General features: G+C 43.4%; 2 protein-coding genes across 4 annotated transcripts in view; one reads left to right on the forward strand and one right to left on the reverse strand.

Moving 5' to 3' along the window:
* NIM1K (NIM1 serine/threonine protein kinase) overlaps positions 1-3841 on the forward strand; it is a 65627-nt gene extending 61786 nt beyond the window's left edge. Inside the window, exon 4 of the mRNA XM_084833165.1 lies at positions 2978-3841. Within this exon, the coding sequence (XP_084689291.1) occupies positions 2978-3727 (750 nt within the window). The 3' untranslated portion in view covers positions 3728-3841. The remainder of the gene's footprint in view (positions 1-2977) is intronic.
* A 2826-nt stretch (positions 3842-6667) lies between these two features.
* The window catches only part of HMGCS1 (3-hydroxy-3-methylglutaryl-CoA synthase 1), a 35920-nt gene continuing 25015 nt past the window's right edge, over positions 6668-17572 (reverse strand). For 2 of the 3 annotated variants that reach the window (XM_084833162.1, XM_084833164.1), the window contains 6 exons: positions 15812-15980; positions 13843-14013; positions 12133-12239; positions 11454-11579; positions 10495-10658; positions 6668-8709 (listed from right to left, as the gene is read on the reverse strand). In XM_084833162.1, coding sequence (XP_084689288.1) covers positions 8617-8709; positions 10495-10658; positions 11454-11579; positions 12133-12239; positions 13843-14013; positions 15812-15980 — 830 coding nt within the window. In that variant the 3' untranslated portion in view covers positions 6668-8616. The remainder of the gene's footprint in view (positions 8710-10494; positions 10659-11453; positions 11580-12132; positions 12240-13842; positions 14014-15811; positions 15981-17572) is intronic. The other variant, XM_084833163.1, reaches the window with a different exon arrangement.

A 17572-nucleotide genomic window follows, 5' to 3' on the forward strand; every position in this document is an offset into this window, starting at 1 on the left:
AGGGAAAGTAAGTAAGTTAGATCCGGACACACAAAGCAGGGCCCCCTGCTACCACTGAGCAAGCCCCCCCTCACCGCTGCCCAGTGAGCACCCCCTGCCGCTGCCACCAAACCACACGAGAAGCCGCGCTCCTTACCTGGACCTATCAGGAATGCGCATAGCCGTCAGCCTCTGCAAGACTGTCACCATTTTTTTTTAAAAATGGCAACTCCTCTTACTTGGAAGAGTTGCTGTTTTTTTCAAACGGCGACTCCCTCCAAGATGACGACAGCTGCGCGCACTCCCCAGGGGTCCAGGTAAGGAGCTGGGGGTTCACGTGGCAGCTGCCCAGATCAGGCTGAAGTGCTTTGGAGCAACCCAGCATGCTTCGGAGCACTTCAGCTAGATCCTGACCCACTCTGGAACCGTGCTGCCTTGGTCTGAAACGCCCTGATCCACCTTGGGATTCAGGGTTCAGACCAAAGCCTGCACAGCCCTAATCCTTACTCCCTGGCCGCTCCCTTTAGAAGACACCCTTGGCCGCCAATGTTTTGAGATGGAGCTACACGCTCTCTTGGCCAATGGGTGGTTCCAAACCCACATTTGCCAAAATAATGTGAGTGTATGGGTGGGCATGGCACTCATGGGAGAGAAAAGGCAAGTGGGAAGGATGAAGAACTCCTCCCATGCCCACCAGTTCTCTCCTACAAATGCCTCATAAGGCTGCAGCCCCCTAGCCACATTTCCAGGTTTTGAGTGGCCAGCCAGGGAACACGGTGATTAAAAGTAGCCCAGACAGGCATTTGTGGAAGAGGATTAGCAGTTGGAGGAATAAGCCTTGCCTGCGCATTCTTCCATTCAGATGACCCCACTGCCAGATTAGCTGGGAACCCCATGTTTCCCCAGTTATGTGTGGATCCACCTTTAGAAAGTGCAAACAGGAGTGAGGGGCCATAGCTCAGTGGCACTTTGCTTTTTGCTGTTGTGTTTAAAATTTCTGTGTTCCAGAAGTGGGCAACCTGCAGCCCTCGGCCTAATTTCATGCGTCTCTGGGCCTAATTCCAAAAGCCCTCTGTGCGTGATCACTTCAGACTTCCGGCAAAAGCAATCTGCCTCTCCCCTGGCATCCCGCTGGGAGGGGAGGGAGAAAGGGAAAGGGACAGAGAAGGGGGTGTTCCTGGCTACTATTGGCTTTGGCCCCAGCCATCACCAGCTCGTGGAGGGGGCTCAGTGGTAGGGCCCCTGCTTTGCAGGCAGAAGGTCCCAGGTTCGATCTCCAGGTAGGGCTGGAAAAATTCCTGCCTGAAACCCTGGAGAGCTGCTGCCAGTCAGTGTCGAAAATACTAGGCTAGAAGGACCAAGGGTCTGACTTGAGTATAAGGCAGCTTTCTATGTTCCTAAGGGAGTGTTCCTCAAACTGATTATTTGTTCAAGCGGTTAAATCCAGTTTGTAGGTTGAGGAGGGTGATGTTGGTGACTTTTCCTGTCATGGTATCCCCTAGAATTTCCTCACCAGGGAGGTTTGCCTGGTACTCTCTCTTATTTTATTTTTGGCATGAGGCAAATGCTTTTTGCCCAGGCATTTTAGTTGATTTACAGTGTGATCTTGTGCATGCTTATTCAAAAGTAAGCTCCATTGAGTTCAATGAGACTTTTCCCAGGTAAATTTGCATAGGATTAAGTCCCATTGAAGTCAGTTGGTCTTACTTCTGAGTGGACATGCATAGGATTGCAGTGTAATGGTAGACGGTGCAGTTTGGTTTGTTTCGTTGTAATTTGTTTTGTGATTCTGTGTGATTTTGTAAGCAGCTCTGAGCACTTCGGCTGAAGGGGATAATAAGAAACTTAAATAAAATAGATATTTTTAAAAGCATTTAAAAATCTGGTCTCTTCTCTCCCCAGCTTCCCAAGACAGAATATCCTAAATTCTTTCATGTTGGTTTTTGTCACTGTTAATACATTTGCATGCTCCTTAATGAAGCCAAGGGGAGCAAGGATTGGATGGGAGAGACTCACACAGTTGCCCCTCCCCCCCCCCAATGTGGTTCTATGCTCATTACCCTAGATACAGAAAGACTAGCGGAGCCTTCCCCAACCTGGTGCCCTCCTGAAGTTTTGCACAACTCCCAGCATTCCTGACTATTGGCCATGCTGGCTGGGGCTGCTGGGAGGAGTCGAAGTCCAAAAACATCGGGAGGGCACCAGATTGCAGAAGGTCTTTCAGTTTGATTCAAGATGCCCATAGAGCTCTGACAGAGTGGGAAGGGTATGTCTAATGAAGGTGGCAGGATCCTAGCATGTCTGCATAAGAGCAAACATTGGCTTTTGGTTTGGTGGTGATCTGCAGAGTCTACGGAGGTGGATATTAGACTTGTGCTTTCCGGAACTTGAGATATGTTTTGTGTACGGTATCTTTTACGGGAAACCCAGATTTGCCACCGGCAGGAAGTGATCGGGTGCAGACGGGGTGTGCTTAACTACCACTGTAAAGTATTTAAACACTAACTCTGATTGTCAGGCCTGTAGCTAGAAATTTTGCAAGGAGGGGCCCTAAGGGGGTAGTGAATCATTGTTGTCTAGCCAGAACATAAGTAGCTCAATATGTTTGGTTGTTTAATTGTATTATCTCTTGGCGAGCAACTAGGAAGAATGCTGCCTCCATGTTGCCACAGTTTGGGGGAATGGTGGTAGTGACAGCACAAAATTCAGGGAGGGTCCTGGAACATCCTTGCCTCCAGTCCCACCCCCACCCCACCTTATGTCTAGCATTAGCCCTGCTGAGTGTTTTGTGCAAGAATGGCCTAAAGTTGATTTTACTAATACACAGTAAGTTATTAGAGCTTTTATTAAAGACGTCTATATTTACATTTGCAGCATCATTAAACCACATTTTTAAAAGCTAAAAAATATAGTTTTGTTCCTTACACAAGAAGAGTTGACTTTGAAAGATCATGAATATCTGTTCTTGCTTTACATTTCCTTGTATTTTGCTCTGCAGCATGAAAGCAACATAATTCACCGGGACCTGAAAGCCGAAAACGTGTTTTACACCAGCAACACCTGTGTGAAAGTGGGCGATTTTGGATTCAGCACCATCAGTAGAAAAGAGGAAACCCTGAACACATTCTGCGGCTCCCCTCCTTATGCTGCCCCAGAACTTTTCAGGGATGAAAGCTATGTTGGGGTTTATGTAGACATCTGGGCACTAGGAATTCTTCTGTATTTCATGATAACCGGAATCATGCCCTTCCGAGCAGACACAGTGGCTAAACTGAAGAAGTGCATTCTCGAGGGGATGTATGTGTTGCCACCGTTCCTATCGGAACCCTGCCAGAAGCTGATTCGGGGAGTCCTTCAACCAGTACCGTCCGAACGCTATTCCATTGAGTACATTATGAACAACGAATGGATGAAGGGAGTACAGTATCCAAAGCCCTTGGAACCATTTAAACTGGATCCAAAATATTTGCTGGAGAGTGAAGTGCTCAGAGAGGAAGAAGCCGAAGTGAAAAGCATCCTGAACAATTTAGGAATCATGGGGGAGCACATTCAGAATAACCACAGGCGAGTTTCTCACAGCTCAATAACTGGGATCTACAGAATTACTTTGCACCGAGTACAAAAGAAACGGGCCATGGAGACTGTTCCTCTAATCAGCCAGCCAGAACCCAGAGAACAGGAGTCAAAAAAAGACCAGACTACCTGTCAGGGCATCACACACTCATCTAAGCTCTGTTTGATTTTATGAACAATGTTGTTGGCTTGGTTTTCAGGAAACCTTATGGGGCCCTTTTGTTTGGTACCAGTTAGCTCTTGCTCTTAGCATTTTTGTAATTTTGAAGTAAATAAAAAATGATGCCTTAAGACTTCTGCATCATGATTCCCACCCAAAAGTCTAATGGCCAAAGAAAGCATACTTTAGGAGCTTTGCATAAGCCTGCTGCAATTTTGGCCCATAAAGTTAGGATAGAGCATAAGTAGCAAACATGATGTGCAGTCCCATGTATGCTGACCCCCCCCGGGGGGGGGGCTTTGTGTTCAGTGGGGCTTACTCCCACATAAGTGTGCATAGGATTGTAGGCCTAAGGCTGCAATCCTAAGAATAGTTATTAGAGAGTGAGTCCCAAGGACCTGTATGGGACTTGCTTCTGAGTAAATATGCCGTTGTTTTATGCTGCAGTCCATTTGGGAATAGCTCTGTGTATTTCAGTGGGTTGAGCTTGGACTGTGCATTTAGGTCTGCAGGTTTTCATTGCTGAATGTAGGTGGGTTCCTCCCTTCATCCCCTGCCCCAAGGGGATCAGGTTTGTATGACCCATTTGGGAATTCTCTTTGGGTACATTTAGACAATAGCTTTTCAGAGTCAGGAATGATGTAGTTGCCAATGCCACAAATTCAGTTTTACTGACTCCACATAGTCTTTGGTATAATGGCGTCTGTAGCTTTGTGTAAAGTACTTCAGACAGAACCTGGTGACATTAGCTGCCAGTGATGCAACCATCACCACTGCAGCAGAGGTGTGAGGCTTGTTGTGACAGCTGCAAGCACCTATTGGATAATACCCATACCCAATAATATGCTCTTCCCCTCCCTCTCACATTACTCTGGGATCTCTTTTCAGAGTTTTAGGATTATTAAGTTCCCTTAATGTTTCTCTAGCCTTGTTCCATTACATCCTGTAATGGTGCCCAAATCCACCCTTTTCATCTGACTGCCTGTGGGCCATTATGCAGTGTCTAAGGCTACACATGCTTCTTGCTGCCTCCTGAATTTGAGATGTCCCCAACTGCATGGCAGCCAAGGTGATACTTCACTAAGGGATGTTGCAGGACAACTGTGCAACCCATTAGAGGCAACCATGCAATCATTCCTGATGCCACAGCTGCTTTTGCCTTCTCCACGACAGGTGTTGGATATGAACTGGGTCATCTACATTGTGGCTGTACATGTGGCAACCCAAACTTGTGCAATTGCAGCAGCCACTTGCAACCACGTTTTTTTTGAGCTGCCACAATTTTGCATCTTGTGGCAGCCATAGGTATAAATGGCCATGACCACCATACCCTCCCTTTTACAGCATGTGCACATGCAGGAGAGGGGACAGTCCATGAGCCACAGGCAGGGGGACAGAGAAAGATGAGAGCATACAGCACTGGGTTCGGAGACTCTGTTAATTAATTCATTAGGAGGCATGGCGAGGATTATGTGTATTGGAATCTACCACCAAAATCTTAGCTGCAAGTGCCTAGGTTCCTTGTGATGTAGCAATTTGAGGCCAAACTAGATGTGGCATTCACCGTTAGCTCATGTGCAGGGTTTTAAAAAAATAGCCTGTGAGGGAGGAGAGGCCAATCTTGCTGAGGACCTGGATAAGGCAGCTTTAACCCTTGGTCCACTACTATGGATCTGATCCAGATTGATCCCCTGGAGATAATGGGAGCTTCCCTGATATTCCATCTGTATTGGGGGCCTACACTGGCTATTTTTTTTAAAAGCCAGCAGACTAGAGCTAACTCATGAGAAGGATCACGTCTAGTGTGTCCCTTAAGATGAAATTTCATGCCTTCGCTCCTATGGGGAAGACTGCTGTGTCTAGGAAGTAGCCTTCCCCAACATGGTACTCTCCAGATACATTGGACTGCCAATGGCCACGCTGGCTGGGAATTATGGGAGTTCCAGTCCAACACCTCTGGAATGTGCTAAGTTGGGGAACGCTGAAGTAAAGCATATGCTCTGCACATAAAAGATTCCATGTTTCTGATTATTCCCTTTCCCCACTCCAGCTTCTCATGCTGTTGCAGAGAGGTCCCCAACCCTTCAGAGCAGATTTTTTTAGAGTGAAGGAAGGGGAGCCAGGACTCCCCATGCTGTGGGCAGAATCAGAACTCTGTTCACAAACTCTGGAGCCAACCCAGTATTTAAAAAATTGGATGGGAAGAACATTTACATTTTTAATCTCCTGCCCATGTAGTCTAACAATTCAAGTGTGTCATCCAAAATATATTCTAGACATTTTAAAATTGAAATTTAGGGCTATAATCCAACACAGTTAAACCTAAGTTACCTAAGAGGAACTTTTATGTAAAAAATTCTCCCAAGAGCAGTCTACAATACATTGTGAAGAGGGATGAGGGAGAGAGCTTCCTTCACCACCAATACTATGGCTACAATCTATGGGCCCTGGGAGGGCATCCCAGAGTCCATAGGATCATTTGCGGCATGAGCCCAGGAGAGCGTTGGATGCGCCGATGTCAAAGCTCTCTGCGTTGGACAAGTGGCTTACTCTGCCCAAGTCACTTTCCCTTCTTTCATGCTACAGTGCCTAAGCAAATTCAGGGAATAGCTCACCAACTGTGCATAAGTGTAGAGTTAAAACTGTGCAGGCAAGTGCATCAATTTGCTCATATGCATCAAGTTCAAAGGCCAGCTTCGTGTGATCTTAATATGCCTACGCATTCTTAAATAGCTTGCTTACACAAAGATTTAGCTTCACCATAGAGCAACCCAAAAAACCCAACACACAAATTAAGTATGATAAACCTTAAAGAGGGGACATGTCAAGGCTCTCCGTGTTTTGGCTTGGATACGGAGATGGCTGATGACTCATCTGCTTTCTGGGGTGCCTGCAGCTCTTCCTCATGCTTAGGGTCATGTGCAGTTAAAGTACAAAGCATGACTACATCAACACAGGTAGTTCAAATAGCTCAGTGTTTATTTTACAAGGCATCTGCCTCATTGCTTGTGAGGTTTATAAAGGTTAAACGTTGTGCTATGTTTCTGAGCACGTCCATCGCCTGCAATGGACTTGATATGCTTCCAACAACACATGAACAAACATCAAGCTTGTGCTCCACTCCTGTCACACGAAGCCACAGCACTTAGACCATTTTATCAATTCATATTACATCAAAACATTTGTACAACATGATGTACAGATGTAGAGATCAAACCTTAGTCTGTGATTTTTTTAAAAAAACAAACTACATAAGACCAAAAACCCTGCATCTTGTAACTTAGCATGGTATGTACCGAAATTCTGCAAGTCTTAACAAACAACGCTTTTTGTAGGATTTCAACGCAAAATAAAAACAGGACAGACTAGAAGTTTAGAGTAAATGCAATGTATTTTACAAAGCAGGAACTTACTTTCCCTTTAATTCCAGTTCATTCAGGCCCAGCCAACATGCCAGTGGACTCCCTCAGGCAAGCCTATACACATACTTGCAACGGCCAATACACACACTTGCAATTAGTAAAGCACTTACTGCAACACAGGTCTATATGGAAGTCAATGCAGTGTTGTAGATCAGAATAACTTGCGGGCCAAAAGGAGCTCACAAGCCAAGTAGTATACCCAGTCAGGTGCTCAACTAACGCCTCTTTTTTGCTGCAGGCGGTCAGTGCAGGAGCTTTATTGAGTGAGCCACCATACATAGCTGGTGGGCTGTGTTCAGCTTCAGGGGTCACAAAATGTGCATGTCTGTTCTACAGTAAGTGCTTTGAGGACTGCAGCCTTATAGTATTCCTACTGAAGTGAAAACAGTTTTGAATAAGCTGAAAATATGAAGCTACATATACATCAGTTCAGAGCTACACCTATTCATTGCAGAACATCCCCAACACACGCGTAAAAATTGTCTTGAAGAGCAAAAAGTTCCAGGATCGATCATGGTCAAACACTCATCCCAAGAACTAAGTCTTTGTTATCTGGAAGCTGAGTACGCAAAGCCTGCTCTCAAGTAACCTTTATAAAAGATTACACAAGTTCAAAGGAATTCATTTTCCAACTATTTCTAAGGTGCCCAGCAGCCACCATTGCAATATTCTGCCATGAGCAGTTCTGGGGTGAGGGGTGGAAGGAACTCTTCAAATGCATGCACTTTTTAAGCTTTGCTATTATTGAAAAATGGTATTTGTGGGCGGTGAAGAAAAGGAGCTTTTCAAGTGATATGAAGACACACTTGGAAACCAGATTCATTTATAAGTCACAGACCTCCACCTTTCTAGGATAGGTTTGGACTTACAATGGCAATTGGAAAAACTTTCTCCAATTAATAGCACCTTGAAAAACAAACCCATTGCACACTCCTCAAATCCATGGAGTATTTTGAGGAGTAGAATAAGGATTGTATTTAAGAGACAGGGTGCTTATCCTGTTAAGGCACATAGGACCCTAACATTTAAGAACTAAGATGACACACAAACGGCTTTAGGTCACATTAATTCTTTTAATAACAGCTTTAAAAAAGAAGACATGCTTCCTCTCTGGAGGCTAATACTACAAAATTTGCAGAGATTTTCATTAAAACAGGGTGGAAAGGGCAGGACAAGCACAGCTGAAGTTTTCCTGAGCCTACATTAAAGTACCTACTCCTGAACCATGACTGTTTAAAAAACAAAAACAAATTACATTTCTCAGAAAGAGCCCTTGGTAATTTCTGTTCCAAGAAGCACAAGAACTTTTAGTGTCATGAAACTACACATCAACAAACCGCGTCAAAAGACAAAATTTCAGGATTTACATTTTCATGCTCCAATTAAGCAATACTGTACAGCAGAATGTGGGTAATAACAGTTAATCCCATGTACATCTCCACCTCTCCCTAATCTTTTCAACTCCCACCTCACAGAGGTGTCTTAATGCTCCCCATTGGAAAGGGAAACAGCAACTGCTTCAGAGTCTGTTTTCGCAGGAATTCTTGGTACTTTCTTGGCAGGGCTAGGGATATGCTGGGGGGGTGGGAGGAAAAAAGCCATAGATCAGAACACATTAAAAAACACAGCTGCCCATTATCTTAACTTTAGGTTTCCCAGGTCATCTTGAACCAATTAGACAGGAGGGAACAGTAACTTAGTAGCAATTACTTGATCCAGACAATTCTCCATAGTGCACAATATTGAATTCTATAGTGCACAATAATGGACTCAACCCCAACTGGTCTCCAGGAAGTTTTCAGAGTTGGACCAAACAGAGATTATACAAACTTCTGGATATGGTTGAGAATGGCAGTGTTCTCATCTGAGAAGGTGTTCAAAGAATGTCAAGTTGCAGACATCTCTTTCAAAGTTCTTAAATTTGACATTTTGCAATTGGTCGGTAACAACAACCAAATATGGACAATTATCTGAAATGGAGAAATTACTGATAGAAGAAAAACCAAAGAAGATCATGTCCCAGATTAATAGTATATTAATGACAGTGAATAACTATGAGTTAGTTAACTTTCAACAGGAGCAGCATAACACAGTTGGGCATTATTTAAAATTTTGAGAATGTAGATAAAAGGAGTTTCTGCCATTATCTATTCCAAATTTAATGGAAGCCCAATCTAGGTTTATGGGTAGTATGAGGCCACAAAAGCTAAAAAGGATTTATAGGATTGATTTATTTTACTGGAGGAAGTCTGCCCTGTCCAGTGCTTGTGTTTTGCATCTTTGGTGGGCTTTTCCTAACATTTCTTGATACTGGGAGAGGTTTATTGAGATTTATGAAATTTCAGATATAGGCTTAGAAAGGATTTAAAGGTTATCTTGCTGGAACTGATATAAGATGTGCACAACCTTTTCATCCTGAGAGCCGCACAGGATGCTGGCTTGGGTGTTGTATGCGTGCACACACACATCCCAGCAATCCTAATAGAAATTGCTCTTTTCTCACTGTTAGCAGCACTGGAAAAAGAACAATTTGTATGAGGATCACAGGGGGAGGCACCCATGGGGGCTGCAGTTAAGGCCTGGGGGGGGGGCACAATCCGGGACGCAGGTTGTGCACCCCTGATGCAAATTAAAGACTTTTTGTTATCATTTTGTCAACTGCAGCAAACATTGTGTGCTGGCACAGTACAAGAGCAGACCATCTAACAAATTGCCGGGGTGGGGGTGGGGGTGGGAGAGCCCATATTACATAAGCTCAGGAAAGGGAGGATATGATACATGTATCATATATCTATATGATTTGACAGGGTTTATGTATTACTGAAGATAGTAACTTACTGGAATATCAAATACAGACATACTCCGCTACACACGCTTAATATTCTGCAATTTGTTTTTGTAACAAAGAGAAATAAGAAAAAGAAAAGTTAGCAAAGAACCCACACTTCTTTGGGGCTGGTCCACACATAACAGGGCAGGGAGCCATGGTTAAGAGATTAGGAGCGGATCACAGCTTCGTACACTTCCCTCCCAGACAGCGTTTCTCCCTCCTTCCCATGTCCATGCTCACTTTAACTTCAGTCAACAAATACATCAGCACTGACGTTAACCATGCTTAAGGGTCACCAGTTTCCCTGCTTAACCAGGATCTGAAGCTGGCTAACAATTCTGCTTAAGCACAGAAAGCTGGTAAGCCATAAGCATTGTTAACATCCATGCTACATGTTCATGATTCATGGCTGAAAGTGCAATTCTGCAGACAGCTCCTAACATCTTAAACCACAGTTGAGAGATGAACCCTATTACCTGTGCACCTGCCCTTGGATGTTAAGAAGGAGAATTAGAAGACCTTACGCTTACCTCATGAACAAGGCCCAGGTGAACCACTTCCACTCCTGCTTCCAAAGGTCCATCACCTAGCACAGGGCGACGAGCATATGTTCTTCTGTGTTTTTCATCCACTCGCACCAAGTACCATGTTCCCTCATAGAGATCATCCACTGAACATTGTGGAATATAGTTGGCTACGAAAAGATAAAATCCAGAACCTCTAAATAGACAGTTCACTTCTGGAGATAGCACAATCTACATATGGGAACATTTGTTAAATTTCTGGTTCCTTTTATCTCCAACAGTGAAAATGCACTGCGAAGAGACTGGTGTCACACAGAAGTAGAGAAATAGGCAGGAAGTCGCACTTCCTTTTTCAATGCCTCAAAGGTAATGTGAAGTCTCATTATTGGCAACTCTCCCAATGGTGAAGATGCGACATCCCTCCATTTTCAAATGATGCTGGAAATGTGGAAATTGGAAGCACCCTACACCCATGCTTCCTGCTACAGTGCTTACAACCACACAGTAAAATGCAGAGGTACACCATGAAGTTGCTCAGCAGAAGACCTGAGAAGTTAAAGAAAACAGCAAGACCTGGGTCTCAAATTACAAGCTAGTCCTTATTTGGTACCAAAGGAGAAGGCTTTGCTTACTGGATCTGGACTGAGTTATCTAAGACTTCTAATCCAAGCTATAACAACCATGCTGGATAGCACCTTTCCTGATAACCAGAAGATTTATAAGCCACCCTCATTATTTAACAAATGATGCTTAATAAATGTCAGCTCCAAATTTATGGTAGCCAGCTAAACTCCATCCTGGAAAAAAAAATTGGTTGGACCCAGACTGAGTCATACTTGGAGCAGATCCACTGAAATCAATGGGACTTTAGTTATGATTTAACTTAAATCCCATTAATTTCACTGGGTCTACTCTAGGTATGGCTACATCTGGATCCAAGCAATAGATTCTCCACCACCACTCACCTAAGTGATGCGTCTCTTGTCTAAGCATCATGTTTTCTGCAAACACCTCTGGCGAGATACATTTCCTTGAATCAAGCCTTGCTTTCAGATCAGACAGACTTGCTGTTATTTTATCCAGGGAAGAGCCTGCAGTACAAAATACTCAGTTATAATAGCATTCCTACTATCTTGTGCAAAGTTTATGCCATAAACAATAGTTATATCACTGGAATTGAAGGGCTGAGTTAGGAAAAGCAACATCTTGATTTCCAATTATACTGTGGAGGAGGAAGGGGGACTCTTTTTCAATCATGCCCCTGTTGGAATGTAGCTAACTTAGAGATAACTATACTAATAAAAACTCAAGAATTGCTGTACCAGAACATAGCAGGCCCTGTCCTAACCCACCTCCCACCCCGACTGCCATGGGTTCCGGAGTCGTCCTGTGGAGACACACAAGCTTGTGCTCACAGCCCTCTACCTTGTAGACACTTTTTATAAAATTAAATCCTTGATTTTCAGAATGTAGAGTTCTGTGTTGTTGTTGTTGTTTTTGCTGCGCAGAATCACGGAATGCATACAGTCCTGCTAAGGGATTCTTCAGTACTTTGTCTGCATTTCGAACAGGAATTACTGGCCGTATCCTACCACTGATTCTGTAACTGTTATGTGCATACCAAGTTGTAGTGATTTTACTCACCAGGGGTTGCATCTTGGCTAACCTTGATGGAGTAGAGGGTAGCAGCAAATCCAGAGCCATAAGAGAAGACCCCAATCCTTTGCCCTGCCAGTTGCTGAGGAGGATACCTGCTCACCAGAGGACAAGACATCAGCAAAAAGCATGTTAGGGAAGACTGAATGAAAGATCTTATTTCCTGGTCATTTGTCTATAAGGTTTAGTTGGTTTGCTCTGGGCAAAAGTTCCTATTAGATTAATGAAATTTAGGACACAGAGCATACTCCCTTTCATCTTGTTTTTCCAACTTCAGTGCCAGCTGCTCTTGGTAATGAGCTGGTTCTAGCCCACACTGCCTGCAGATACTTTCTCCTCTTTACTGGCAGCAAAGTCATTATCTTTAAAAGCACAAGATTTTAGCAGGAAGCTATTAGTTCTGTCTCAACTTGAAATTACTGGTCTCCGGACATCCCCCGCCGCGCCCCCCGTTTCTTCAGCTGCAAAGCCTAAACATGCACAGATGAGTTATATGAAATCATTCTTGAGCCATACTGCTACATCTAAATAGTTATAGAACAGACAGTCAAGAGTGGGTGGTCCTGTTACAAAGGCACACAGGTATTTACTTACTTACTGAATTAGATTTATATCTTGCCATTTTCCAAGGAACTCAAAGTGGAATGCATGGTCCCCCTGCCTATTTTTATCTTCACCAAAACCCTGTGAAGCAGGGGAGGTTGAAAGATCATGACAGGCCCAACATCACCAAGTGAGTTTCAGGGCTGAGTGAGGATTTGAACCTGGATCTCCCCAGTCCTAATCTGGCACTAGCCCTAATTTCTTTGAAGCTGCTACAGCAATGTGTTTTGTGAACATCTCACTCACATATTTGGTGAACTGTTTTATGGATGGTGCAAGGTATTAGCATAGTTACTACCACTTTCTGCCCAGTATAAGTAGCCGATACTTATATTGTTTGAGAAGTTTTATTCTACAATTAGTCACCTTCATGCTCCAAATTCAATTATTTAACACAAATATACAGTGAATGCAGAACTGCCCTAGTTTTCTCAATGGCTCTGTATAATGGGTTGGATACAGATTTAGGTAGATGTAACTTCGTTGCTTGAAGCAGACCTCCTCTGCACTGCAGCTTCTCCAGCCCCCCAAACTTGCTACACAGAGGGTAGGGGGACCCTGCTGAATGGGCTAGGTTGTGGCGTGAAGAAAAGGGGGGGGAGAATCCCTGAAAATCTGGCAGAAGCACCTTCAGGAATCCCCCCTTCTCCCTGCATCACAGTCTATCCCATTCAGCAGGGTCCCCTGACCCTCTGTGCAGCATTTTCAGGGGGCTGCCGTGGGGGTGGGGAAGTCTGCTTCTGCCAGCCCAGTTGCACATGCCTAAATATGGGTCCAGCCCGCCCTCTTTAGACAGTCTTCAGTTTCAAAAGGCAAGAAATACTGAGGTTCCAGCCTGCTTGGGAGTCACCTCTCTACCTGGAAATTCTTTCCCTCTGACATGGGAAAGGTAATGTTGGTCCCTCAGTGAAGAGAAGGGAAGGCACCCTGTACATGCTCAAAGGCACTCCACTCACTACTAATTCATAAAAAGGATGTGGGAGTGAGCCATGACTCAAATTAATCTTGGGTTTTAGGAATCTGGTACCAGAGTCGGTCAAATCATTGTAAAAAACACACTTCAAACCCAGCTTCACATACTACCATCATACTTACTGAGCTAGGAGAGAAGCAAGGCAGCCATAGACTGAAGGCGTATACATATTCCCATTCTGACTAGAAACGAGCAAGGAAGCTTTCGTTTTTTGGTTGAAAAGCTCGGCACTGGCCTTCATAAAAGCTTTCTCCACATCTCGGTCAAAGTAGGTGTCTTCCAGTTTTATATCTCTGAAGAGATAAGAGAAATATTTAGAAAAAATGCTATATCAGCCTTCTCCAACCTCCTCAACCACTGGCCAAGGAACTGGGGAAGATGAAAGTTATAGTCCAACACATCTGGAGGACACCAAGTTGGGGAAGGATGTGTTATATAATAAAACTCAGGAGACTTCTAGACTAGAGGGCTACGAAACCCACAGAACATGTAGCACCTGTACTATTTGATATCTGATGTTTCCTAGGTTTTCCTGAAAGTATCCAGATTGTGCTACACAAGGAGAATTAGTACCTTTCCTTCAGTTATGCCCATTCAATTTGACATGGCAAATGACATTTAAAAGCACACACACAGCTTTGATTTGAGAAGTCACATACTGTAATATTCAGTCCCAACATTAACTTTCACAGTGTCCTCATTTGGACGATTATCTAAAGAGTCTTGTGTCTATGCATGCAGTCACTTCTCTTTCCAACTTTGTGTGCCTGAATGCAATCCAGAACCCCTCATTAATCATAGGTTCTTGTTTTGTCTGAACTGGGGGACTATGATTACCAGCTTCAGGACAAGCCAGAATCTTCTTAAAGCAATTTCAATGTGGTTTAAGATCCTGGCTTGTTCCAAAGCTGGTAACCATAATCTTGCAGTACAGATGAAACAGGAAACTTTGATTAACTAAATACAACTTCCACGTGGTATTTAAGCACAATGAGAAAGGAGGAGAGAGGAAAGGGGAGAGAAACAAGTTATGTGAGCCATAATACTCTTTAAAGTGCCATAGTACTCTTTTTTTGCATTTGCCGTAACAGTGTAAGGCTGCAATCCTAAACTCACTTACTGGGAAAGAGTTTCCACTGAACACACCGGGTGTGAGTGAACATGCTTAGTCAGTCAATCCTAAAGAAAATCAACCCTGAGTGCTCATTGGAAAGACAGATACTGAAGCTGAAGCTCATATATTTTGGCCACCTAATGCAAAGAGAAAATTCCCTGGAAAAGACCCTGATGCTGGGAAAGATTGAAGGCAAAAGGAGAAGGGGACGGCAGAGGATGAGATGGCTAGATAGCATCACCGATGGAATGAATATGGACTTGAGCACACTCTGGGAGAGAGCGCAGGACAGGAAGGCCTGGCGTGCTATGGTCCATGGGGTCACGAAGAGTCGGACACGACTGAATGACTGAACAACAACAATAACAACAACATAGCTACCCCTCTAAAATAACGTTGTTTCCTCTTTTGAATTTGCTCAGCTCCAGCTTGTAGCCATTAACATAAGAAAGGCTTAGAAAACCTCTTAAATAGCAAATCATCTTTGGGTTTTCCAAATAATCAAGCTTGCACCTCCCAGCTAGTCAGCTATTGTTAAGGAATTATTTCACATAATGAAGCAATATGATGATAGTTATGGGGGACACACACATGCAAACACTCTTTTTTTCTACTTAAAGTTTTCCACGACATCTTATATAAGAGAAATGTTATCAGTGTTTTAGGTATCTGTCAAAAGGCTTCGCATTATAAATAAATAAATAAATAAATTCAATCAGATGATATATAATTCAACAAAACATCAATGATCGGTTACCATAAAGAACAAAGTTTAGTATCACTTCTAGATACTGATTCTTAGTTTTTGTAGTCTCTCATGCACTTGCATATTTTAGGGAGCAATCCTATGCATGTTTAGACAGACAAAAGGCTTACAATGCCCAGAATGCCCCATCCATGGTGGCTGGGGCATACTGGGAGTTGTAGGCCTTTTCCCTGTCTAAATATGCATAGGATTGCGCCCTTATTTATTTTACCTAAAAGCTTCCAAGCCACTGTAGATGCCATTTTCTTTTGTGGATGTCTGGTCATTAAGAAAGTCATTCAGCAACAGACGAGCTACAGATTTCTGCACAAGTTTGCAGTACGGAGAGTGAAAGATCATGAAACCAAAATCGTTCAGGGTGAACTCTTTGTCAATTCCATCTAGAAAGAAAGGGGAGAAAAGACAAGATATGGGTGATATTCCGCATAAGTCTGCACCTTTACGTACAGGGAATAAGAACTATTGAACACAATGGAGCTTATTTCCAAGTAAACATGCATAGGGTTGTGCTGCAAGTTTACTATTTGTTCAAAGCCTACCAACTCTAGAATACGGTTGGAACAGAGTTTTTAAAAGTCAAAGCTTACAGCTAGTGACCTGTTAAAACTTGAAAGCCAATTTTTAAAATTTCTATAGATGTAATTTATAAGCCACTTTGTCAGGTACATTGCCTATTAATTGTGTATACACATGCTGCAGTGCTGACCTAAGCTTTTAAGTGTGCAGTCCTACTGGATTGCCACCCACTAGATGGAAGTTTCTGATCTCAGGGGCTTCTGAGAATCCTATGCCCTGCCAAATTGCTGCCAACAGGATGGGAGAAGAGACAGAGATGATTTTCACCTCTCCATCCTCCTTTACGGTGTTTTTTAATTACATTTTTACACCACCCAACAGCCAAAGCAGTTCACAACAATTAAAACCATAAAAAACAACACAATAAAATATATCAAAGTTTAAAAGTTTAAAACTACATTATAAAATAAAAATAAAAACCAAAATAAAACCTAGCACTAGGGCAAAGATTTGAAATATAGTTACAGATTTAAAATAACAGAAACTGAAAGACTAAAATACCTGGGAAAACAAGAAAATCTTCACCTAGTGCCAAAAGGTCAAAACATAGGCACCAGGCCAGCCTCTCTGGGGAGCTCATTCCACAACCAGGGTGCCATAGCAGAAAAGGCCATCTTCTTAGCAGCAACCCACCTCACTTCATTTGGCAGGGGCTCCCAGAGAAGGACCACTGAAGACACTCTTAGGGTCTGGGCAGGTATATATGGGAGGAGATCCTTCAGGTAACCTGGCCCCAAGCTGTTTAGGGCTCTGAATTTTAATACCAGCACTTTGAATTGGGCCTGGACTGATGCTACTAGATGGTCCTCTGAGCCTGTCCAGTGGAGTCAAAGTACTAGGGAGTAGAGGCAAGTAGGAGCCATGTCCCCTCCCCTACTGGCACTCTCCATCCTTCTTTTTCTTCCCTTCCTCATGGTTGCAACATCAACCTTAGAACAGCAGATGCTGTGGGGGTCAAATCCACATTCAGATCTCCTCCCCCTCAGTCAGAGCTCTGTTTATTTTTTTTAAAGCTATCAAACACTTTTCTTTTAAAGCTCACAGACTACATACAATATTAAAATATATCCCTTGAAACCTACCACTTCAAAGAAAAAGTGCTTCCTGAAGCAACTTAGCCCCTCCTTTCTACTCCACCACATGACTATCCTGTTCTCAATACTCATCAGTGCTTTGAAAATTCACTTTCAAAAAAAGAAAAGCCTGTCATTCAACTAACATAAACAGTGGTGACCCTTCACACACATGCTCAACAACACAGGAGCTGTGTCATCATAGTGTAATCTGACACTGATAATCTGCTTTACATTCTTCAGCTATGGTTGGCAAATGTTCTGAGGTCTGTAATGGTTTCCCAAACGCTGTGGACAGAATCCAAGAATAAAAGTAAGGAAGT

The sequence above is a fragment of the Heloderma suspectum genome, chromosome 2 (genome assembly GCF_057233095.1).
Source record: "Heloderma suspectum isolate Gila_16-S chromosome 2, 16-S_ref, whole genome shotgun sequence".
In the NCBI taxonomy this organism is placed as follows: domain Eukaryota; kingdom Metazoa; phylum Chordata; class Lepidosauria; order Squamata; family Helodermatidae; genus Heloderma; species Heloderma suspectum.